Consider the following 12767-nt stretch of genomic DNA (forward strand, 5'->3'; position numbering starts at 1 on the left):
AAGAAGGACTCAATTTCTGACATTCTACTTGCTGATGTGTGAGAATTTGCTCCATCTTGCTGGAAGTAGAAGTAACTTTCCGTTAACTCATGATCATCCATTTGAATCTGACATCGCAAACGAAGTGGTGACCCAATAGGTATGCACCATGAAGACATGTTGCTCAATACTGTACACCACCATTGTGATGAGAAGTCAAGTGACTGAGTGAAGGGGTATGGGCAGTACGCACCCAGAAGTTGCAAATGGAGGTTAAACGGCTGTCAGGTACCTACCTCATCGATCTGATGCAGCAGCATCTCGGCTTGTTTGAAGTTCCATATACTGAGGAGCACATTGTACGATGTTTCATTCAGATTGCTTCATCCTAGCGAGTTATTACAGAAAATTCGGAGTCTCTTTTGAGTGAATTGACACTTGATTACTTTAGTCACCTCAATGAGTGTCATCTCTGCTGGCCCTTTTTAGTCCATGTTATGTAGCACACCAAGGAACTTGACACTCTTCATAATCTCCACAACGGAGCCAGTGATGCAGTTGAAGGATAGATAGATAGATAGATAGATAGATAGATAGATAGATAGATAGATAGATAGATAGATAGATAGATAGATAGATAGATAGATAGATAGATAGATAGATAGATAGATAGATAGATAGATAGATAGATAGATAGATAGATAGATAGATAGAGTTTTTATTTTACAGAAATCTTTATCTACTAGGGCAGCACGGTGGCAGTGGCGTAGCTATGGGTGGGCAAGGGGGGACATCTGTACCCGGGCGCAGCATCCAGTGGGTGCCATTTTCAAATTTTCTTTCCCTTCCCCATTGCATTTTGGCAAACAGGAGGGGGCGCAAAATCTTTAGTTGTCCCCGGGTGCTGAAAACCCTAGCTACGCCTCTGCATGGTGGCACAGTGGTAGCACTGTTGCCTCACAGTCAGGAGACCTGGGTTCACTTCCCAGGTCCTCCCTGCATGGAGTTTGCATGTTCTCCCCGTGTCTGCGTGGGTTTCCTCCAGGTACTCCGGTTTCCTCCCACAGTCCAAAGACATGCAGGTTAGGTGCATTGGCGATCCTAAATTGTCCCTAGTGTGTACTTGGTGTGTGTGTGACTGTGTCCTGTGGTGGACTGGCACCCTGCCCGGGATTTGTTCCTGCCTTGCACCCTGTGCTGGCTGGAATTGGTTCCAGGAGACCCCTGTGATCTTGTGTTAGGATATAGCGTGTTGGATAATGACTGACTGACTGACTTTATCTACTATTATATAACAGACAAGCTGTAAACATGGAAGTATTTGCAGGTTTTTCCTCAACAGTTTTACAATATAATAATAATTCTTTGCATTTATATAGTGATTTTCTCACTACTCAAAGCTCTCAGCAATTGCAGGTTAAAGGCCCTGCTCAAGGGCCCAACGGAGAAGAGTCTCTTTTGGCATTTATGGGATTCGAAACGGCAACCTTCCGATTGCCAGTGCAGATCCCTAGCCTCAGAGCCACCACTCCGCTAATATGATATACAGCTGTTCATCTTCAAACAAATATAATTATTCCTCATATTTCTTCATTTCTTTACACATGACTTTTTTATAATAAGAAAATTCCACTTTCAGTCTGCTGTGGTTACTGTGTTCCCTATCATATTACGCCTTGTTTTCAAAATTGTAGAAAAAGGTAACATTTCTTTTTTTTTTCCTGGAGATTTCTATCCCAAACATAAAACTGATTTCTGAAAATACAAGTTTCAAGTTTCAAGAATACAAATGTCAACTTTTCCAAAACATCATGCAGAGAAAACAGAACAGTGGCATCAATCTAGTGCAATGTAGAAAACAGTGAAGAACTGCTTTTTGTTGATTTCAAAAACACAGTTATCAACAGTGCTGGAACTAGTGATGAGCAAAACAGGTTAAGTTTCGATTCACATACAGATTTACAAAACTTACAAAGAAAATTGTTTTGCAAGTGATTTTGCAATTGCAAAATGTAAAACTGATTGAAGAGTTTTCTGGGATATTAAATGTTTTTTTGATGGAAAATTTAGAATATTGCTCCCTAAGGCCTCATTTGCACTTCGTGTTTACTGCTATTCTTTACTGCAGCGGTGTAATGCATGTAATCTGTGCCACACTGGCAAAATCAGTTCTACTCATTTCATATAACTGCGGCGGCGTTGTTTAAAAATGGGACATGCTACATATTGTCCAAATAAAGACACACTAAAACGTACAATTGTGCACACTACTCTGTTTAACTAAAGCACACCATCATGCTCATTACTTTCTTTTTAATTCAGAACAGGGAAAGTTGCTGCTGCCAACCTTACCAGTGCTATTACCCAGCAACCTCCATTATCATAGCTGAGAATATGATCACTTGTGTTGATTTTTGTTTTCTCTAGAGATCTTCTCTATATACTAAATGACAGGCAGACACATATAGAAGTAATGCATGAAAACATTTCCCGACAGGGCTACATATATTTTGTCTTGAGTAAAAGGTAATAAACTGCTCAAAAAAATTATAGGAACATTTTAAAAACACATCAGATGTCATATGGGAAAAAAAAATGCTGTATATTTATACTGATATGGACCGGGTAATGTATTAGGAGCAAAAGGATGCCACATCGTTTGATGGAAATTAAAATGATCAACCTACAGAGAGCTGAATTCAAGACACCTTGAAAATCAAATTGAAAAAATGACGTGGCAGGCGAGTCCATTTTGCTAAAATTTCATTACAGAAATTCCAAATCGTACTCAGTAATTTGTTTGTCCCTATGTGCTTGGGGGAGTGGGGGTGGGGGTGGGGCATGTTCCTAATGAGATGACAGATGGTGTCCTGGGGGATCTCCTCCCAGATATGGACCAGGGCATCACCGAGCCCTTGGACAGTCTGAGGTGCAACCTGGCGGCGTCGGATGGACTGAAACATAATGTATTGGATTGAGGTCAGGCGAGAGAGTGTGGGGTCCAGTCAATGGTATCAATTCCTTCATCCTCCAGGAACTGCCTGCATACTATCACCACATGAGTCCGGGCATTGTCATACGACAGGAAGAACTCAGGACCCACTGCACCAGCACACGGTCTGACAATGGGTCCAAGGATTTCATCTCGATGCCTAATGGCAGTCAAGGTGGCATTATCTAGCCTGTAGAGGTCTGTGCGTCCCTCCATGGATATGCCTCCCCAGACCATCAGTGACCCACCACCAAACTGATAATGCTGAACAATGTTACAGGCAGCATAACGTTCTCCATGGCTTCTCTAGACCCTTTCATATCTGTTACATATGCTCAGAGTGAACCTGCTCTCATCTGTGAAAAGCTCATGGCCCCAGTGGTGGACCGGCCAATTCTGGTATTCTATGGCAAATGCCAATCGAGCTCCCCGGTGCCGGGCTGTGAGCACAGGGCCCACTAGAGGACGTTGGGCCCTCAGGCCACCCTCATGAAGTCTGTTTCTGATTGTTTGATCAGAGACATTTACACCAGTGGCCTGCTGGAGGTCATTTTGTAGGGCTCTGGCAGGGCTCATCCTGCTCCTCCTTGTCCAAGGAGCAGGTAACGGTCCAGCTGATGGGTTAAGGACCTTCTATGGCCCTGTCTAGCTCTACTAGAGTAACTGCATGTCTCCTGGAATCTTCTCCATGCCCTTGAGACTGTGCTGGGAGACACAGCAAACCTGCTGGCAATGGCACGTATTGATGTGCCTGCCATCCTGGAGAAGCTGGACTACCTGTGCCACCTCTGTAGGGTCCAAGTATCGCCTCATGCTACCAGTAGTGACACTGACCGTAGCCAAATGCAAAACTAGTGAAAAAACAGATGAGGAGGGAAAAATGTCAGTGGCCTCCCTCCACCTGCTAAACCATTCCTGTTTTGGGGGTCGTCTCATTGTTGCCCCTCTAGTGCACCTCTTGCTAATTTCATTAACACCAAAGCAGCTGAAACTGATTAGCAACCCCTCTGTTACTCAACTCACCAGATCAATAGCCCACAAGTTTCACTGACTTGATGCTATACTTTGATTAAAAAGTGTTTCTTTTATTTTTTAAGCACTATATTTTGCTGGAAGCAAAACACTATTTTGTGATTTTTTGCTGTGAATATTATTTCACACAAACTGTTTCACTCATCACTAACTGGAACCAACAGAAAGAAAATTAGTGGGAACCGCAACATGTACAGCCCTCCACTAAAAAAAATTTTCTGGTGATTTGGGGGTATCAGGCATTTTCTCCAAATGGATGAAATAAGACACTTGTAAACACAGACAGACAGACAGACAGACAGACAGACAGACAGACAGACAGACAGACAGACAGACAGACAGATAGATAGATAGATAGATAGATAGATAGATAGATAGATAGATAGATAGATAGATAGATAGATAGATAGATAGATAGATAGATGTGAAAGGCACTATATGATGGTGATAGATATAAAGAAATACTGTCTGATTACCAGTATGACAGCTAAAACTGGCAAGGGTAACGCTAGGCACAATGAGAGGTGGCACTTCACAGTCTAATGGCAGTGAGCAAATAAGCCATCTACAGCACATTTATTATTCTAAATTTACTTTTCTCCTAATTGAGATCAGACTCCTCCAATTGTGTTGTATACTGCAGGTCGCTCATTTTTAAACTCTAGAAGCATTTGGTAATAACTCACTAATTGGAGTGGTCATTAGAGAACTGACAGCATTCCTACAGTAAATAAAACTGTTTGACCCAACTAATAACAAACATGTTTTAAATGTTCTTCTTTCCAAGTTAAATGAAAATGGATTGTCAGCATGGAGTCACATTGCTAACATTTTACAGTGTCTAAAATTGACTTTCTCGGTAAGTAATGTCCAGGTCCAGGGTAAGGTGCAGCCCGAACCACAGTGTAATGAGAATAAACACCACGGTCCCAGTTGTGGTCTCCTTCCGGGGTGCCTGTGAGAAGTTGAATTCACCTGCTTGCCTACACTAAAGTTTCTGTGAAATCATTGACCATACTGAAATACTTATATAGGCAGCTACCCCCGAGTTACAGTCTGGCTGTTCTGCATAAACATCAGAGGTTTCACTGCAGGCCTCATACAGATATTGCTCTGCTCTGTTGTGTTGCTGTGTACTTGCCTTCGATCTTCTTTGTACCATTCAAACTCTGCTAATGGCACCGCTGAAGCTTCACACTGTAGGATTCCCTTCTGACCAACAGGCACGCCTGTGTTACTTGTATTGGAGATGACTGGCGGATCTGAAAGAGATCAATGAGTTAATGTATAGTACTTTGTTTGCAGTTCACCCTTTATTTGTTTAAGATTTTCATTCCCCTGTTATATATTCAACCAGCCCAATTATCTGCTCTTCTTAACATTCACAGAATCCTTCATAGGATCTGAATAGCTCTTGACTCCTGCTATAAAGTGAAGAAATAAGGACATCTCATATTGATTGCTTACTGAAATCTCAATTACTATGAATTTTATCTGATGGCTTCAGCCAGGACCAGGACAGCAGCAAGTAAAGGATACAGGCTGATAAATGCATGTTTCATTTTTATGCTTCTAACAGTCCAGTTGCTTGGGATGACAAGTCACTCTAGAGAATCACTGCCCAGGTGTCCTGCGGTTGTTGGGATAGACTCCATGCTACTAATTTTTGAACTCAAAAATTAACCTCCAAGTAATCTTTAAAACTTCAACCTGTAAACATTTCACTTGACTGTTGGGGGCAGTATCCTTATAATCACATATAAAGTGCATTATTTACCCAAGCTGGTTGCAGAAACAGTACAGCAAAGCACATAAGCGTCTCATAATGTTAATATAACACCCTCTAAATGGTTTAATCAGATTTGGGCTTGTGAGCAGTGGGAGAAGAATATCCTGTTAGTCCTAGTCCAGGCATTAATCCAATACGTGGTCCACAAACTGAGACAAACTCAAACCAATGCATAATCAGAATTTAACCTTACCTGCTTGTTCTCAGAATGTGGGCAAGTTTGCAAACTCTGCAGACAAAGCTCAATCTGTGAGGCAGCAGCATTAACCACTGCGCCACCATGCTGCCCACCAGTGATTTTTCCCTACATTAAACATCCTGATTGCTTGTTTGATGTGATATGTAGTGGACCATCCTAACCAAGCTTTTTCTTTTTTTGGCTAAATGGACAAGATATTTTTAAAAATTTCAGCTAGGTCTTTATGCTCTGTAGAGTGGAATGACTTTGAAAGCACAAGAAGCTGTCAGCAGTCCAGTGGTGGGCTGCTGTTTAATGATGAACACTCAAGCTTTTTTTGTCTTGTCTCATTCCCCCTGTGTCCCCTTAAAGTCTGCAGACTACAAGCATTTCTAATCCATTTAATCTAACCATCGCTTATGCAACTGTAAATGGCTCTGACAGCAAAGAATAAAAGCAAACATACATCTCTTTCAGATGATCGGCCCATGGCGCTGGGCTTGAAAAGAAAGATATGAACTGAGAACATCACTTGAATTGAAAAGCTGGTCTGCCCTGAAGAGGGAATTGGCGACATTCTGAAAAATGGCATCACAGCCATCCCTCACTATCTTGGCTTTCAGAGAATCTCTTATACCAAGATGGCCTGAGACACCATTTACACACAGGGTTCCTGAGTTAAATACTGTGTTTGATACAACAGGGCCTCCATTTAATCACTATATGTGATTGTTTTAGCTTTATTTAATATACCACATTTCAGAAAGGAGTTAACATATCATCGCAAAACATTTACAAACCTGCTTAGTTTAAATCACAGTCACTGGAGCCCAAAACCTATGCCACCAGCATTGGGAACATTAAGAAAGTTACCCTGCCCATGATTCCAGTTCATTTTGGGGCAATTTATGCACACAGGACCAAACTGGAATCATGAGTTAACCCAACCTGCATGTCTTTTAGAAGAAAATCCCCCACAGATATGAGCAGAGCATGCAGTGCTCACAAAGAAAACGACTAGAACTTAATCTAGGACATTGGATTCTTGATGCAGCAATAGAAATCATTGTACAAGCATGGCACCCCTTATAAAGATGAAAGAGAACAGCAGCCAAAACGTTGTACACTTAAGCTATGCGTACAATTGATTTTTCATTTATACAAGTAAAGATCTGGCAGGAGAAGTGACTCACTGAAGGCCACACAGTAAACAACGCCTCCATCTTTGAATTGCACAGAACCATTCACAGATAGGGAAAAATATGCCATTTATCATTGAGGTTTTCTGCGGTGACCAGCATGACAAGGCACTCTGCAGGTGAAAAGAGTTGGAGGCAAGTCAGACTAAATGACTCGGTCAGATTCACTTGTTCAGGGTTGAACCTGCAACACATGAAGTTGGGATGTTGTGTAAAACGTAAATAAAAACAGAATACAATGATTTGCAAATCCTTTTCAACCTATATTCAACTGAATACACTACAAAGACAAGATATTGAATGTTCAAACTGATAAACTTTATTGTTGTTTTTCAAATCTTCACTAATTTTGAATTTGATGCCTGCAACACGTTCCAAAAAAGCTGGGACGGGGCATGTTTACCACTGTGTTATATCACCTTTCCTTTTAACAACACTCAGTAAGTGTTTGGGAACTGAGGACACTAATTGTTGAAGCTGTGTAGGTGGAATTCTTTCCCATTCTTGCTTGATGTACAACTTCAGTTGCTCAACAGTCCGGGGTCTCCATTGTCGTATTTTGCGCTTCGTAATGCGCCACACATTTTCAGTGGGAGACAGGTCTGGACTGCAGGCAGGCCAGTCTAGTACCCGCACTCTTTTACTACGAAGCCACGCTGTTGTAACACATGCAGAATGTGGCTTCGCATTGTCCTGCTGAAATAAGCATGGACATCCCTGAAAAAGACGTCACTTGGATGGCAGCATATGTTTCTCCAAAACCTGTATGTACCTTTCAGCATTAATGGTGCCTTCACAGATGTGCAAGTTACCCATGCCATGGGTACTAACACACCCCCATACCATCACAGATGCTGGCTTTTGAACTTTGCGCCGATAACAATCCGCATGGTCCTTTTCCTCTATGGCCCGGAGGACACGATGTCCATGATTTCCAAAAACAATTTGAAATGTGGACTCGTCAGACCACAGCAGACTTTTCCAATTTGCGTCAGTCCATCTCAGATGAGCTCGGGCCCAGAGAAGCCGGAGGCGTTTCTGGGTATTGTTGATAATATGGCTTTCGCTTTGCATGGTAGCGTTTTAACTTGCACTTGTAGATGTAGCGACGAACTGTGTTAACTGACAATGGTTTTCTGAAGTATTCCTGAGCCCACGTGGTAATATCCTTTACAGAATGATGTCGGTTTTTAATGCAGTGTCGCCTGAGGGATCAAAGGTCACGGGAATCCAGTGTTGGTATTACGGCCTTGCCGCTTACGTGCAGAGATTTCTCCAGATTCTCTGAATCTTTTGATGATATTATGGACAGTAGATGATGAAATCCCTAGATTCTTTGCAATTGTAGGTTGAGAAACATTGTTCTTAAACTGCTGGACTATTTGCCCACGCAGTTGTTCACAAAGTGGTGAACCTTGCCCCATCCTTGCTTGAGAACGACTGAGCCTTTTGGGGTTGCTCCTTTTATACCCAATCATGACAAACACCTGTTTCCAATTAACCTGTTCACCTGTGGAATGTTCAAAACAGGTGTTTTTTGAAGGTTCCTCAACTTTTCCAGTCTTTTGCTGCCCCGTCCCAGCTTTTTTGGAACGTGTTGCAGGCATCAAATTCAAAATGAGTGAAGATTTGCAAAACAGCAATAAAGTTTATCAATCTGAAGATTCGATATCTTGTCTTTGTAGTGTATTCAATTGAATATTGGTTGAAAAGGATTTGCAAATCATTGTATACTGTTTTTATTTACGTTTTACACAACGTCCCAACATCATTGGAATTGGGGTTATAGATGATAGCCCTCTACCTTAGGCAGTAGGACACACTAACTGCTGGGGATTTATAAGGCCATTTTCTGCATAGAAGAAGCCTGGAAGACCAGTTCCCTGATCACTAGATTTTATTACCTCATTGTTTCAGATGGTTTGCGAATAAGACAGTCTAAAGTAACATTCTCAAAGCTGCATAATCCAATACAGGGTCATGAGAGTATGGTGTCTATTCTGGCAGCATCTAGAGGAAAGCATCAACCAACTCTGGAGATGAAAGTCGCTTACGCTCATGTGAATGATTAATCAAATCTGCACGTTGGAGGCAAGGAGGGAGGCCCACTATTTTCATCACACACCGCAGGTTTTTTTTTTTCTGAAACACACTCATTTTATAAAAGGGCTATCTGGGACTGAAGAGTATGGTGGCAGCAATGAGTGTAAAGTAGGAATCTGCAGAATGTATTCACTTACACTCGAGCAGTTCAGCCATTTATCCTGACCCTGTCATCTTTGGGATGTGGGAGAAAACTGGAACTCTGTAACAGGCAAACTCTTCACTCCTTCTACCTCCCAAAGATAAGACTGTTTAATTAATTGAGCCTCCTAGAATGAATGAATGGGTGTGTGTCTGTGTGTGCGTGTGTGTGTGTGTGTGTGAGAGAGTCACCTCCCATTGTTGAGCCACTCATGTCATTCACATATCCAGCACCAGAGTATGAATTCTGCCTTGGCATTAACGGAAGGCCAGATCATGTTTGAGGGTGTGGCAGTGCCAGGTGTGTGTGGTGATTTCAGAAAGGGCTATAAAATGTGGATCTGGCCATTTCTAAAAGTAAATTAAAAAGCACAATTCTATTTGTTTGTGTAAAGAATAGGACGACCTTGGCCATCTACAGTGAAAATAAATGACAAGTCCTAACATTTTTGCTTCTGGTTATAACTTCAAACTTTTGTTAATGACTTCTGCCAATTCTTGTTTTGACTCTGCTCACAGTTTAGCACTCTGGGTTTTGTTTTGGATAAGCCGTGTTACAACATTCTAGAAAACCGTTTTCATCCTATTCTCAAAAACATTTAACAACATCTTTGCAGTTGCCATAAATTTTTAGTCAATATTTTTAATCAATACATGATATAATTTTACAATTTAATACAAGTATATATTTGTGGGAAGCTACAACAATGAATTATTAAACATAAGGATAAGAATTGAATGTTTGGGCGGAGTGGTGGCTCTGAGGCTAAGGATCTGCGCTGGTATCCAGAAGGTTGCCGGTTCGAATCCCCATCACTGCCAAAAGAGATCCTACTCTGCTGGGCCCTTGAGCAAGACCCTTAACCTGTAATTGCTCCAGGGGTGCTGTACAATGGCTGACCCTGCGCTCTGACCCCAAGGGGTATGCGAAAACTAACAAATTCCTAATACAAGAAATTGTATAAGGCGAAATAAATATAGAACTATAGGGTTAACTAAACGTGGATTTAAGCCTAGGCATATGAGGCTGCTGCCACATCTTAGAGGAGCCGCCAGGGTAGTCGCTAAGAGTAAAATGAAGTTGGCGAGTAACAAACACCCCTCTAGAAAGTGGAAATAAACTAATGGGAAATCCCTCCTATGAAGCAGTGCTAAAATCAATAGAAGAGTCCGCAGACCACCCCTATTCACAAAGCAATATTCAGATTAATGGGAGAGTCGAAAGGAGTCAGAAAACACTGGTGGCACTCGTTGATTGGATGAAGCTCTGCATATTCTGCATATTAAGAGTCCGATGATGTGATGTATCAGATGAGTTAATGTTAACATAAAAGTGTAAATGCAGATGAATTATGATGTCTCCATGGACTGAGACACTTGTGCATACCTGTGTACAAATAGAGTTGTTCTGCATTTGCATCTGGTCTCTTTGAAAACAGAGGAATGTTTTTCCACTACATTGCTCACAATTCACGGTGAAGAGGACAGCCGGAATTAAGAAAGCAGGTGCAGTGAATCTGTGCTGAGCCGCTTTGAGTATTCACGACTGGCACAACAGTTTGCTCTTCATATGCAGCTTTGTTAATCAAGCCATAGACACTCTGGTATTTCTCACCATATGTCAGATTTTTGACGTATAATTTCAGTAATGGTGGCTCAAGGTCAGAACGAGTGGTATGAACTACTACCGTGTAACCTCTTGACAGAGAAACCGCATCATGCCAGGTGTAATGGTAGTGTGAAGGTGGTGTAATGGTTAGCATGCTTTCATTTCAAACAAGAAATCCGGGTTTGACTCCCATACTTTGTAATTAATGCAAGGCCCTAGTTTCTGTAAAGTTATTTATTGTAATTTAGGGTTCTTTTTATTCATCTCTGCAATCTCAGTTGCCTCTTCATGCAATATACTGGTGCTATGCTTTTTGATTTTTTTCAGCCGTTTCTATTTACTTTTCAGCTAATCTACTCTTGAATTAAATGTGCACCCTTTACAGAGTAGAGTTTGCTCATTTAGCATCAATTAGTTGAGCTCCTGCCATTCTTTCTCTAGTTCTGTAATGTATACACTGGCAGATCTGTGCAGACTGGGCACCAGCCAGTTACTCTGCAGTCCTTATAGGTCAGTGGGCACATTTTGCCAGGCAGGCTCAGCATGCAGATCAACAGGTCATAAAATTTGCTCTGGTCAGCATGTGCTAGTTGCACTCGCTAGTGTAATTCTAACAGTGCCAGGCAGATCACTTGGCTTGGCTTAGGTACTTTTGGAAGTTTGCAAGCATGTTTTCTTTTTAACACTGCTTTTGCTTAAAATGCATATAGAAAAAATAAAATAATGAATGCAATGGAAGGCTTTGTGCTTTGTCTGTGAACCAGTAGTTTTGCGGTGGCCCTACACGAGTCTCAAACGAGAATACATGCCTGGGACAAACCATTAAAAGTGTGAAATCCTGGGCTGCAAAGGCTACACCTACAGGGCTTCTTCCTAAAATCTATAATTGCTGTTATCCACCCAGGAGCTCAGTAGCACAAGGTAACTGAAGCTGAATAATTAATTTGCATGTTGCAATGCATGCTGGGACAGTGGAGACAAGACACAGATATGTAGACCCCTGCTGCTACTGGGCTCCACAAGTCTGAGAAGTGTCTCTGTCTGCTACGATATCTTTCTGTTATTTTAACTACTGCATTGCTGCATGACATAACAACAGCAAGTAGAATTTAGAAATGCATTATGGGCTACGGATACACAACATGTTATGGTGATTTTGTCATGGTAATATTGCATTTCCAATTAGACAGTAATGTTAAAGTTCGCTAGTTATTCGATTAGACGTGCAGTCAGAAGGTGAATGCTGTGCAGACTCATCTGTGCATCTACTGGAGTTGTTAGGCAAATGTATTGATTCGGATGGTTTGAGTACTGAAACCTGCATCTCCTGTGGCTCAGCTCACTTAGCGGCAGTCCTTTGAACGGAGTGTGACACACTGTTTACTTCAAATGCATATTTTGCAGTTCATATTTTTCATGACTGTAGTTCCCAATTCTTTCAAGCTTATATCAACTCCTACACTGAAAACCAGAGAGCAAACACAGCACCTGCAACTAGGGAATCGGGAGCCTGGGATTCCCGGACATTTTTCGTTCCTGCATTCCTGGGAATGAAACTGCTGTAATTCCTGGGAAAGGGGGAACGGCCAAGCTCATATATATAACATGTAAAAGTGTAAAAATCGATCAAGAAATAACAGAGTTATAGCTGAAAATAATTAAGGTGGCGCCATTGCTGCAGCTTGCACTTCATCAGACAACAGCTTTGAACAGCAACTTGAAATTGCAATGCATCAGTATCCGCA

General features: G+C 41.6%; 1 protein-coding gene across 1 annotated transcript in view; it reads right to left on the minus strand.

Moving 5' to 3' along the window:
- Positions 1-12767, minus strand: part of LOC114658250 (opioid-binding protein/cell adhesion molecule-like) — an 820579-nt gene that overhangs the window by 13382 nt on the left and 794430 nt on the right. The window contains exon 5 of the mRNA XM_028810399.2: positions 5145-5265. Coding sequence (XP_028666232.1) covers positions 5145-5265 — 121 coding nt within the window. The remainder of the gene's footprint in view (positions 1-5144; positions 5266-12767) is intronic.

This window comes from Erpetoichthys calabaricus, chromosome 9 (assembly GCF_900747795.2).
Source record: "Erpetoichthys calabaricus chromosome 9, fErpCal1.3, whole genome shotgun sequence".
Classification (NCBI taxonomy): Eukaryota; Metazoa; Chordata; class Cladistia; order Polypteriformes; family Polypteridae; genus Erpetoichthys; species Erpetoichthys calabaricus.